The 11,908-nt window shown below is 39.1% G+C and overlaps 7 protein-coding genes and 1 non-coding gene across 10 annotated transcripts; 3 read left to right on the top strand and 5 right to left on the bottom strand.

Annotated features, from left to right (window-relative positions):
• Positions 1-118: 118 nt before the first annotated feature.
• LOC117566766 (sentrin-specific protease 8-like) lies at positions 119-1,319 on the top strand. Its single transcript, XM_034246308.2, has 3 exons — positions 119-307; positions 385-589; positions 642-1,319. The coding sequence occupies exons 1-3, from the start codon at positions 279-281 to the stop codon at positions 1,179-1,181; spliced, it is 774 nt and encodes a 257-aa protein (XP_034102199.1). The 5' UTR covers positions 119-278; the 3' UTR covers positions 1,182-1,319.
• Positions 1,320-1,868: 549 nt separating this feature from the next.
• On the bottom strand, positions 1,869-3,298 carry LOC117570636 (sentrin-specific protease 8). 2 transcript variants are annotated; one of them, XM_034252404.2, is made up of 3 exons: positions 3,148-3,298; positions 2,524-2,713; positions 1,869-2,466 (listed from the first exon to the last, which is right to left on the bottom strand). In XM_034252404.2, the coding sequence occupies exons 2-3, from the start codon at positions 2,620-2,622 to the stop codon at positions 1,927-1,929; spliced, it is 639 nt and encodes a 212-aa protein (XP_034108295.1). In that variant the 5' UTR covers positions 2,623-2,713; positions 3,148-3,298; the 3' UTR covers positions 1,869-1,926. The 2 variants fall into 2 exon arrangements, with proteins under 2 accessions (XP_034108295.1, XP_034108294.1); XM_034252403.2 differs by lacking the exon at positions 3,148-3,298 and having other exon boundaries at positions 2,524-2,888.
• Positions 3,299-3,636: 338 nt separating this feature from the next.
• On the top strand, positions 3,637-4,330 carry LOC117570638 (uncharacterized). Its single transcript, XM_034252408.2, has 2 exons — positions 3,637-3,930; positions 3,988-4,330. The coding sequence occupies exons 1-2, from the start codon at positions 3,742-3,744 to the stop codon at positions 4,273-4,275; spliced, it is 477 nt and encodes a 158-aa protein (XP_034108299.1). The 5' UTR covers positions 3,637-3,741; the 3' UTR covers positions 4,276-4,330.
• On the bottom strand, positions 4,260-5,041 carry LOC117570637 (uncharacterized). Its single transcript, XM_034252405.2, has 3 exons — positions 4,779-5,041; positions 4,601-4,717; positions 4,260-4,544 (listed from the first exon to the last, which is right to left on the bottom strand). Exons 1-3 carry the CDS (start codon positions 4,953-4,955, stop codon positions 4,332-4,334), a joined length of 507 nt encoding a protein of 168 aa, XP_034108296.1. The 5' UTR covers positions 4,956-5,041; the 3' UTR covers positions 4,260-4,331.
• A 362-nt stretch (positions 5,042-5,403) lies between these two features.
• Positions 5,404-5,475, bottom strand: Trnah-gug (transfer RNA histidin (anticodon GUG)). The gene has a single exon. It is a non-coding gene; the product is annotated as a tRNA-His (tRNA).
• A 130-nt stretch (positions 5,476-5,605) lies between these two features.
• LOC117568452 (uncharacterized) lies at positions 5,606-6,497 on the bottom strand. Of its 2 annotated transcripts, none has more exons than XM_034249126.2 (2): positions 5,918-6,481; positions 5,606-5,860 (listed from the first exon to the last, which is right to left on the bottom strand). In XM_034249126.2, the coding sequence occupies exons 1-2, from the start codon at positions 6,362-6,364 to the stop codon at positions 5,657-5,659; spliced, it is 651 nt and encodes a 216-aa protein (XP_034105017.1). In that variant the 5' UTR covers positions 6,365-6,481; the 3' UTR covers positions 5,606-5,656. The 2 variants fall into 2 exon arrangements, with proteins under 2 accessions (XP_034105017.1, XP_034105018.1); XM_034249127.2 differs by having other exon boundaries at positions 5,788-5,891; positions 5,951-6,497.
• Positions 6,498-6,722: 225 nt separating this feature from the next.
• On the top strand, positions 6,723-10,187 carry LOC117567625 (protein HID1). The gene is made up of 2 exons (XM_034247716.2): positions 6,723-8,238; positions 8,292-10,187. Exons 1-2 carry the CDS (start codon positions 6,939-6,941, stop codon positions 9,554-9,556), a joined length of 2,565 nt encoding a protein of 854 aa, XP_034103607.1. The 5' UTR covers positions 6,723-6,938; the 3' UTR covers positions 9,557-10,187.
• Positions 10,188-10,552: 365 nt separating this feature from the next.
• Positions 10,553-11,747, bottom strand: LOC117567626 (translation initiation factor IF-3, mitochondrial). Its single transcript, XM_034247717.2, is given in 3 exon segments — positions 10,553-11,147; positions 11,149-11,164; positions 11,222-11,747. Coding segments are annotated over 3 exon segments (738 nt in total). The 5' UTR covers positions 11,563-11,747; the 3' UTR covers positions 10,553-10,766.
• Positions 11,748-11,908: the final 161 nt, after the last annotated feature.

The following is an 11,908-nucleotide window of genomic DNA, read 5'->3' as shown; positions in this document are numbered from 1 at the left end:
CGGTATTCAGTTTGAAGTCTCACCGTACTGGGCGACAAAAACAAAGCCAACTCGATAAAAGTGTCGCATTATTCGCCCGATGACGGCGACGGCGAAAATGTTAAATAACAGTAGCAGAATATTAGTTTAACATAACAACGTTGACTTTGAATGTCGAAGCCTCGAAGCGTTGCGCTCACTCTGACTGCTCTTTAAATATTTCCGGAATTTATTATTTCAACAATATTGAAATACAGCTCAAACATATAATATTTCATACATGCAATACTATATGTAAAATGTTGCCGACTGACAGAAACACATTAAGGTTCAATTGAGACATTGAAAATATACAATGGCCCAAATATCAAATAATTTTTGTAACTGTTCGCCATTTTGTTTTAGGCAAAAACTTGCGCGACAAGCTCAGAACCCAAATACGAACGCGAGTCAGACAGGACGACGAGCTGTCCTCAAGCTCAAGAGTGGACGCAACAGCAACCACAATAAGGTGAGCAAAGCAGATCCCATTTCGCTGAGTTTCCACGACTCCTGCCTACGCATGTCCGATGTTCAACTGCTTCACGGACCTCGCTGGCTCAACGATCAGGTATTTATTTCTGGACTTGCATTGAGTAAACGTACAATACTGAATTTTGCAGATTTTCGGCTTCTATTATGAATACCTGTCGCATGTTAAGTACAAGAACAACAACGACATGCACTTCGTAACGCCTGAGGTCACTCAGTGCATGAAGTATATGGATGAGACCGAGATAAATATGATATTTGAGGATAATAAAGCGCCTCAAAAATCATTCGTGTTCTTTGCGTTGAACGACAACGAGAAGAGCAAGTCTGGAGGTGCCTATTGGTCATTGCTTGTGCTCTCGAGGCCGGAGAAGACGTTCTTTCACTTTGATTCGTATGGCAACAATAACACTGGACCATCTAAGGAGATAATGAATCAAGTTAAGGAGATGTTCGGCTTTCGTCAGGCCAAGTTTCGGCCAATGAGATGCTTACAGCAGGTAAATGGCTACGATTGCGCCATTCATGTCATATGTATGACGGATCTTATTGCCGACTATGTGAATCGCTATGAGGTCATTGAGGGACTTCCCCTCCTACACATGGATACTGTGAAAGCGAAGCGGGCGGAGCTGCTCAAGCTAATCATCTCGCTGGGCGGAATGACATAGACGCTACATCTGCGGTGCTTTCTTTTCCTTTCTAATTTAATTTAAATGTAATTATGACATTAATTGAAGAATGTTGTAAAAATTCTGGGAAATGTGAAGAAAACGAGTAGTTTTATTCCAAATAAATAGTTTATCTAATTGATAAACATATTAGGGTTTCTTAAGTGATCATTATTGAGGGGAAATATGAAGTTTAATTTTAAATATATAGTTTTACTAGAAATATTTGAACATGAAGTTTAGTTTTAAATAAATTAGTGAAGTGCAAGCGAAGCTTTATTTTAAAATGGTTATCTCAATGAAGAAATAATATGACCATTTAGTAATGATTTTTGCAGGGAATTCTAAATAAATATTTTATCTTTGTCATAGAAATCGTTTTGTACTATTATTTATTATTCGAAATATATTTTACTGTAGACGCAATCAGAGATCTGATCAGATCTTATTTAAATGACACATCTACAATTCTTAAGTAAATAAACCTAAATGTTGAAATAAGTAAACAATGGCTTTGCCTTAAACAAACATGAAGCTTGAAATTCAATTTCTCATACTTGGCGAGTGGTTCGGCTTGCTTGTCTCTTCCTCTAAGCATATATATTAAACCCTCTATAATGATATGGCATTCGAATGGAGCGTTCAACATTATTTATGGATCTAGAAAATAACAAGTCTTGGCAAATATACAATATAGTTACATTTATTACAATTTATGAAGCCATAAGTCTATAAACAAAAGAAACTATTCCCTGCCGCCGAGGGAGATGATCAGCTTGAGAAGCTCTGATCGCTTTGACAGTACAGTGTCCATATGTAACAAGGGTAATCCTTCGATGACCTCGTATCGATTCACATAATCAGCAATATGCTCGGTCATGCAGATAACATGAATACCACAATCATATCCATTCGCCTGCTGAAGGCATCTCATGGGACGGAACTTGGCCTGTCGAACTCCGAGCGAGTCCTTAACCTTGCTTATCAATTCCATCGATGGGATTGAGTTGCTGTTGCCATATGAATCAAAGTGAAAGAATGATTTCTCCGGTCTCGAGAGCACAAGTAGTGACCAATGAGTTCCACCTGCTTCCGCTGTTTCATTGTCATTGAGCGCAAAAAATATGAATGATTTTAAAGCCGCATTGTTCTCCTCAAATATAATTTTTAGTTCCGAATCGTCCATATACTTCATGCACTGCGTAACCTCCGGAGTGACGAAGTACACATCATCGTTGTTCTTATACTTGATGTGCGACAAATATTCATAATAGAAGCTTAATATCTGCAAGATCAAATGCGTAACAATATCATAAACGCATTTCAAATCGGAGATAAATACCTGATCATTAAGCCATTGAGGTCCACGCAAAAGTTGGACATCGGACATGCGGAGGCAGGCGTCATGGAAGCTTAGTGATATGGGATCTGATTTGTTCATAGTGATGTGACTGCCGTTAGTTTAAAATCTAAAGACTTAAAACCCAACTTCCTGTGTGATGAGTAATTTGGTTGCAATAATTATAAACGTCCTGAAAAATTACCGACAAATAATTGTTATTTAGTGAATACTTTTTCATTAAATCGTAATGACTTTAATCTGACAATATTTTTGTAGAATAATTTAAGACAATAATTTAAGTTCGACATTCAAATTTAACGTTGACAATTGTGTTAGTTTACTGTTCGTTAACAGTTGTAACAGCCATTCTTTAATCCATTTTCATAATTTCTTCAGCTCACACAAAAAAAAACAAACCGCTTTGATTTAAAGTTCCAAGCATACTTTACATACTACAATTAAAATGGTGTGTAAATAGATTCTATTTTAATCTGTAAAGAGCAACATATAAAGTAACTATAAATTCACATTGACGAACTATCGAACGAATGAGCGTATCACAACAAAAGCGAAAACTCCCGGCGATTATGGACACAGTCGGCATACAGAGAAAGCAGCTCTTACCTTATTCTTGATCCAATTTCTACCGATACCAGGAAATGGCGCACTACATATAAAATTAATAAAGTTAACTTATATTTATCGCACTTTTTTCGAAGACAAACGTGTTTGTTTTTGTTTCACCCGAGTAAAGAATGTAATGTATAAATAGGGGACAAGAAATCGACACATCGATGTTTTCTAGATTGCTACAGAAACATCGATTTAAAGAATCGATCATTATATTTCCAAAAACTATTTCAAAACTTACAAATTTATCTTACCTGCCAAAAGTTTTACAAAAAATAAATAAAATAAATTTGTTTCTTATTGGAGAGTGCAGTAATCGTTCAGTAATCGAGCGAACGAAAATACACCATAATACTAAATATACTAAATTTAAACTTGGCCAATTAAACCGATTCTTTTATCGATAAATTTCAGTAGGAATCTCGAATCATGGCGCCAAACTTCAAAAGATTGAACAATGTACATACTATATGCATACTTTTTAGCTATACGTCATTGAGAATCTGTACGTATTAAGCTGAAATTGTTTTACTTTTAAATTTGAAACCGGTAACGAACTAAATTTATATAACGAGAAAAAAACTGTTCATGTTCAGAAATTCAGCTAAGATGACAACAAAAATTACAGTTGATAAACTAAAAGAGGTTGACGTAACGAATTCCTGTCGCATATGCAAGTGCCGTGGAAATGACGATTTACAAAATCGAGTTAAACTGCGTCCATTATTCAATGGCCGCCGTTTAACTCGTATTATAGCCAACACAATACACATAGAGGTTGATGCTAGTTAACAAATAATATGTTTGCAAGCAAATAATGTACGATATCTTTAGATTAAGGATTTGCCAGGACTGCCCCGTTTTGTTTGCGAGCATTGTTTAAAATTGTTGAAAACTTTTTCAGTTTTTCAAGTGGATTTTCGGCGTTCCGAAGAAGATTTTAAAATGGCCCTCGAAGCTCGCAAACATTCTCATATGGATGCCTTGATTGAATTTTCCAATTCCATTGAAATGGAAAAGCAATTAGATAATGACCAGAAAAATGCTGCTCTCGTAACCAATTTCCTAAAGAAAAGCCACAAGAAGACCAACAAACCAAAATCAACACTCGATAATGATTAGTGTATTTTACAATGAATTTAAATAGTTCAATATATTTTAAGTTTATATGTGCAAATTTAACAACTAGGCTTAAAGTGGTCTGGGCACATATGGGTCTTGAGATACATTTCATCAAGAACAATCTCTTCATCATTTTTTGGCTGCTCGCATGCCGTTTTCTTCAGATCAAATGATGAACTGCTACTTTCTGGAAAGTGCAATGCTCCGTTTGCTGGTGTCCAAGTGCCGCTTTTGACTTGGGCACTTAGCCATTTTAATTGTTTGTTAATCTATTAAAGTATATTCAATTAGTGTGCCAGAATCGTACTAATCTTACTTGGAATACCTTTTTGCAAATATGTTTTTGGTTATTACAATTGAACAAATCTGCTGCGAATTTATAAATATTCTTTGGATGTTTTCTAATGGCTTCTGTCGCAATTACTCGTATTATTGCTCGTACCTAACCAATGCAGAGGAAGTCAGTGTGTTACTTTTATCGTTGTTTTTTAGCAAATACTAACCTCAGGGTGTCGACATAAATATGTCCAATCACCTTTGCGCATATTTCTCGATACATTTTTAATGGTCTCTTCAATTTGAATTAAATTATCATCACTTTCTGCGCTCCGCTGATGAGTATTCGCATGCACATCCGTATCGGATCCACTATAAACTCGCGACTCTTGGCGATATTCCATTATAATTTTCGGACTACTTTAAATATTCTCGAATTTTAAACCTGAATAAATGGTTATGGATTGCTTTGTATTTTTCAATGTGTAGCCTACTCGATAAAAATAGTTATAAGAAAATAAATTGTCAATACTTCCATGTTTTCTATCGTGCAATTTTATTATTAATTTCAAACAATTCTAAAAACCATAGCCAAAACTAGGTATATTATTTATTAATATTATTGTTAAATATGATTAACTAATGGAAATAAATTAGAAAAAAGAAATTTTTTCAATTATAAGTCAATTTGTTAAAGTAAATAAACAAAAATAATATAAAATGTTGGCAGCGCTCATAGTCATAGTTTTTTATATAAAGTAAATGTATTATTAAAAAAAAATAATTTTATAAAAATGAATGACAAAATTTAAAAAAAGTGACCCAGCTCCGTGACAATGCATATTGCAGCATTGCCGTGACCAGGATTCGAACCTGGGTTACCACGGCCACAACGTGGGGTCCTAACCACTAGACGATCACGGCTACGCTGGGTGCTTGTTTGTTGCCGTCTAAAACGCACTTTTCAGAGGCATGCGCAAAAATCACAGTAGCGAACAGCAAACAAGCACGAACTATTCAATTTCAATGAAATTCTCAACGAAGTTTTGATTTTAAGATACTTATGCATTTAATAGAATACTTTTTTTTTGTTAAATACAGTTGACTAATTACTATTATAACCTACTTTTATTTGCGATGTAATACTCGATGAATTTGCCGTTGCTTTGACCTCATTCGATTGATTCGCTATTGCCTTTGATGTTCCAGCAGCTGAAGCATTTTCCACCTTGTATTTCTTGAGTCGTTCCCGGAATTGATGTTTTAAAACCGCCAAGTCTGTGTTTAGCCTAAAGCTCATATCAGGCAGCTGCAATTGGCAAATATTTAAAATGGAACTCCTAAATAATTCGAATTAAATTATTACGTGATAGCTAGCCAGTAAAAAATTGCAACGCACTCGCTCCTCAGCAATTTGTTTTATAATTTGCTGCATTTCCTCGGAGTCTAACATATTCTCAACGACAGTCTTGATGTCATCGTCCTCCAAACGTGGCACCTTGGACTGTGGCGAACTGCTGCCATCAGCAGTATCATCCAGAGGTATAGTTTCGAATTGTATTTCATTCTCGACTCCATTGCGAACAGTGTGCTGTGTTTTTCGTGCTCTGTGACGAATTTGTGCTCTTGCTTCGCTTGATGACAGAGATTCGGTTGACTTTCCACAGGAGGAGGTGTCCGACAATTCATTTTGTTTTTTCGGTGACGGATCATTAGACTCGGTGCCACTAATAACTGACTTTTCACTTTCAGTTAATCTTGTTGGTTCGGGCATCTCGTCTTCAGAATCAGGAATTTCAATTGAATTAAACATTATTTTTGTTTGCAATTTCTTCTTCTTTGCGCTAAATTTAGGGATGGGTTTTCTGTAAATGCGTGTATCGAGTAATCGATTGTACAATACAATACAATACAAATTAATTACTTGATATTATTAAATTAATTATTATGTAAATCGGTAAAAATATTACGAAATAATTATTGTAAAATTTAATAGCAAAATTTATTTAAATTTTCATTAATTCTAACAAACCGATAAGCGATAACGATAACGTTTATATCGAAGTCTAGCACTAGCAGTGTCATCGTTTTCATAGGAGTAGAAACAACAACAACACGGAGGTTTAAGTTTATATCGATAGTAGCTAATATCGATACATTTCGGTATCATCAATAACAATAGCAACAACAACAACATACACATCATATATTGCTGACTTGTTTTCTTAGCTTTGACGTGCGTGGGCGAATTTCTTTCGTTTTCGCATTGAGATAGAATCGAAATTAATGTAAAACTGCGTTATTGTGTCTGCATACACTGTGTTCTGGGCAACAGCGTTCGCGGGAGCCGCAAACAAGGCGATTTTACACACTAACAAAACAACAATATGGGAAACACCGATTCCAAGCTCAACTTTCGCAAGGCGATTGTTCAACTGACGCAGAAGAACCAAAAAATCGACAACAGCGACGAACAGTTCTGGGAGCAGTTTTGGCAGGCGCATCAAACGACATTAGAGGATGTGTTCGCTTTGGTGACGGCCAGCGAAATTCGTCAAATACGTAAGGATAATCCCGCCAATCTGGCGACACTTTGCTACAAGGCGGTGGAGAAACTTGCCCAAGCTGTCGACAGCAGCTGCCGAACCCAGGCTGAGCAGCAATGTGTGCTTAACTGTGTGCGTCTCTTGGTGCGCATTCTGCCCTACATCTTTGAGGATGACAAGTGGCGCGATTTCTTCTGGAGCAATCTACCCGCCCAGGAGCAGGCGAATCATGGCCAAACTGTCCCCCTGGCCCAGTCCCTGCTCAATGCCATTTGTGATCTGCTCTTCTGTCCCGATTTCACTGTGACGGCTACACGCCGTCCCGGGCCCGACAAGGCTGAGGAGCTGGCGAACATTGATAGCTGCGAGTATATTTGGGAGGCAGGAGTGGGATTTGCTCAGTCACCGCCACACAATGCGCATATGGAGCGCCGCCGCACCGAGCTGTTGAAACTGCTGCTGACCTGTTTCTCGGAACCCATGTATCGTACACCCCAGCAATCGGAGGAGCCCAATAAGTGGATTGCCTATTTTACCTCGGCAGACAATCGACATGCGTTGCCACTGTTCACGTCCTTCTTGAATACAGTGTGCTCCTATGATCCTGTTGGCTTTGGTGTGCCCTACAATCATCTATTGTTTGCGGACACCACAGAACCGCTTGTGGAGGCTTGTCTCCAGCTGCTGATTGTCACGCTGGACCATGATATGGTGGTGCAACAGCAACAGCAACTGCAACAGCAACAGCAGCAGCAGTTGCAGCAAGCTTCTGGCGGTGTGTTGGTCACGCCCTACGATGAAGGCGGCTGTGGCGATAATCTGTTCATCAACTATCTGTCGCGAGTGCATCGTGACGAGGATTTTCATTTTGTGTTGAGGGGAATCACACGGTTGTTGAACAATCCGCTGGTGCAGAACTATTTGCCCAATTCGACAAAGAGACTGCATTGCCACCAGGAGCTGCTGATACTGTTCTGGAAGATTTGCGACTACAACAAGAAGTTTTTATACTTTGTGCTGAAGAGCTCCGATGTGTTGGACATTCTCATACCCATACTGTATCATCTTAACTACTCGCGAGCGGATCAATCGCGTGTCGGCCTCATGCACATTGGCGTCTTCATTCTACTGCTGCTCTCGGGTAAGCTACAAATTGTTCAGCTTTGGAATATTTATTTAATGATTGCCTTGCAGGTGAGCGCAACTTTGGCGTGCGTCTTAACAAGGCATATTCGGCCACGGTGCCCATGGATATACCCGTCTTCACTGGCACCCATGCGGATCTGTTGATCACAGTATTCCACAAGATTATCGCCACGGGACATCAGCGTTTGCAGCCGCTGTTTGACTGTCTGCTGACCATTCTGGTGAATGTGTCGCCCTACCTTAAGACGCTCTCGATGGTGGCTAGTGTGAAGCTGTTGCATCTACTGGAGGCATTTAGCACACCATGGTTTCTGCTGTCAGCACCCAGCAATCATCACTTGGTCTTCTTTCTGCTGGAGATCTTCAACAACATCATACAGTATCAGTTCGATGGCAACTCGAATCTAGTCTATACAATAATACGCAAGCGACATGTCTTTCATGCCATGGCCAATCTGCCCACGGATATGGCTGGCATTGCCAAGTGTCTGAGTGGTCGCAAAACGGGGGGCAAATTCAATTTGCCACGAGTGCCGCAGCGCAGACAAACGGCAGCAATGAGCAGCCAAGAGCTACCATCGGCTCAAGTGCCCGAAGATGATTACGAAGAGGATGACGAGGATGCCGATGATGCTGATGTGCGATTGGATAAAGAGTCGGTAGCCGAAGAGGATCTGGAATCCGAAACTGAGTCCCATGAGCGCTCACAATTGGGTGACTCGCAAGTTGAGGCAGGAGTCGTGCTCACTGCGCAACCCGCAGAGCCAGGCACGCTTAAGACATCCCTGCTGGACACACCAGACATTGGCCAAATGACAGAACGTGAACAGGCACATCCCAACGAGAAGACAGAGTTGGGAAGCCCCAGCGCTGGTGTCTCTAAATCCGTATCGCCAACACCATCGCGTGAGGATCAAACACGTCTATCGGTGGCACATCGCGGCAGCATACGCATGGTTCCGGGCGACGGCGATCGCTGGACGCCCACACCAGAATGGATAGTGTCCTGGCGCTCGAAGTTGCCGCTGCAGACGATAATGCGACTGTTGCAGGTTCTGGTGCCGCAAGTGGAGAAGATCTGCATTGATAAGGGCCTCACCGACGAATCGGAGATTCTCAAGTTCTTGCAGCATGGCACTCTAGTGGGTCTGTTGCCCGTGCCACATCCAATACTGATACGCAAATATCAGGCTAATTCCGGCACCACAGCCTGGTTCCGCACTTACATTTGGGGCGTCATATATTTGCGCAACGTGGAGCCGGCTATTTGGTATGATACTGAGGTCAAGCTCTTTGAGATTCAACGCGTTTAGAGATTTAACTTAAGTAAGTGGAACACCAAAACAACTACTACATAATATATAATTCAATGCAGCAGCAACATCAACAAAGTAGCTTATCCAAATACAAAAACGCTTTTGCATTTAACGTAGTTAATTTATTTATTTTAGAATTCATTCCAAACAAAGCAAAATTGTATTATCGTAAATATCAATGTGTTTTAAGGGGTTTCTCCAGGTGTGTAGTCAGAACGAACCAATCATAAACCAAATGAGGCTTTATCAGTTCGCTCATAGCGTAAGTGCTTTTTATCTGTAATCAGTTATCAGACTCTAATTGGCTTTTAATCAATCATTATATTCTGTATACTTTCAGTTGTCCCTCTTTATATCTGAAATTATTCGTTTTACTCGTAGTGTATTTGAGATAAACAAAATGTTCCTTGTGCCGTAATTTGCTTAAGTAATTTATATGTTTTGAACTTATCATAGACTGTGCTTTTAGAAAATAGTTTCCATATATTTGACAAAGTCTCAAAACACTGAAGAAACCCTCAAATTAATATTATTTTGCTTCTACTGCTGGTAATAAAAATTCCAATGTACACAAATATTTCATCATTTACAACTAAATATCCAAAAAAATCAAGCTTTATTTATTGGTTTGTAAAATAAATTTTCTTATTATGTGCAATGTGTGTGTTCTTTAGCAACATGGTAAATAGTACTTACATTATCCCTTATATCAATTAATGTTTAGTAACGAGTATATTTTCAAAATTTTAATGTATTTTCAAATAATATTTATAAGTCAAGACAAACAAACAAATAAATTAACTATATACACAAATGATTCGATGAGGATATTGTTGCGAGAATTTAAAACAATCGTGTATACGTGGCTAAAATTCATAATTCAGTAATAAAGAAGTATTGTAACTAAGTTATGGTTTATTCATCTTTGTGTCGAAAGACTTTGGAAGTTATCCCTATCCTTTTATAATAACTGCAATTTATTTTCATGGTATAATTGTTGCTATATGCGGTTGTTTGTTGTCGGTTCTGGTTTTTTATAGGCTCGAAACCAGAACACGTATTTCAGAGTAATCAATAAAAAAACCGACGCAGCGGCAACTACGATTGGCTTTTTGGGATCTGCGGGCTGGTCTTGTTCTTGTTGCATGGTTGAGAAGCTATGAGCGAGCAGTAGATGCAATGCAGTGATCCGAGGAAGCTTTGGTTGTCACAATGGACTGACATTTGGAGGACTTGCAGTCGAAGCTGTGGTTGATGCAGTTGCAACAGGTATTATGCTGAATTTTATGAATCCTCCCTTTTGGCGTTTCTGCACAATCTTGCCAATGACATTGGGTTCTTTGATGGTTGCCTCAATTGACTTGACAATGCGCTCTGCGTTGCCATCGTCGGCACCACTTGAGTTGCCTTGTATCAGGATGCGCACCTCGTGTTGCTTGTTCAGCCACTTTATGATGTTCTTCAGTCTGGAAGCGAGATCATGTTCGGTTATCCTCGCGCCGATTGTTAAGGATTTCTCAGCCTTCTTGCCCTTTTCGGCAGATGACTTTGCAGCGCCTTTAGCATCTCGGTCATCTGCTAACATTTCGGGCAGCAGTAACCAAGCTGTTATGATTAAATAGATTAGTTTAACTATCGTTTTTAAGCTTATTCATACTCAACCGAAATATGGCTCGTCCAGTCTTGGCATCGGTCTGATTGAGACGCAGCAAATGCAAATCTCGCCGCTTGGCGAGCTTCTGGGCTTCATCCAAGGTGGTGACACTCATGGTCTGGTTCTGTGCTATCAGCGTGATTTTTTGCTGCGTCTTGTTTGGTTTTTGCCCATCGTGCTTTGTACTTGCCGCTTGTGTAAGATAACGGCTAAATGCCAAATGATGTGACTCTTGTTGCTGCTGGATTTGGCTGGACACTGTTGGTATTCTAGGGTATCTCGGTGCATGCAATGCCGATGCATATTGCGAGATTAATTTGTGAATTAGAAATAATCGCGGTTGTTGCATTATAATTATTTGTCTTTGTTGCTGTCTATTGCTTTGCAGTATTATTGTTCAATGCGCGACAGAGTTGTCATTTAGTTGAAATATGTCTTCAACACTTTCGATGCAATTTTATACAAATAGATACACATTCAATAGCACACTAGCATAATCGATTCATTGAATTTCATTTGTTTGAGAATACTAATTTAAACATTAATAATAATTTGGATGACTATTGACAATTGTGGCACAGCTGATGTGCACATATCGATAACACTACTGGGCGATATTTTCGTATTGTTTTTTAAATCGTTGATAACAGCGGCAATTCTTTTGTGGCATAGCTATTGGGCTTAATCTATCGAGT

The sequence above is a fragment of the Drosophila albomicans genome, chromosome 3 (genome assembly GCF_009650485.2).
Source record: "Drosophila albomicans strain 15112-1751.03 chromosome 3, ASM965048v2, whole genome shotgun sequence".
In the NCBI taxonomy this organism is placed as follows: Eukaryota; Metazoa; Arthropoda; class Insecta; order Diptera; family Drosophilidae; genus Drosophila; species Drosophila albomicans.
Note: the sequence above shows the minus strand (reverse complement) of the source record. Positions and strands in the feature narration are given on the sequence as shown.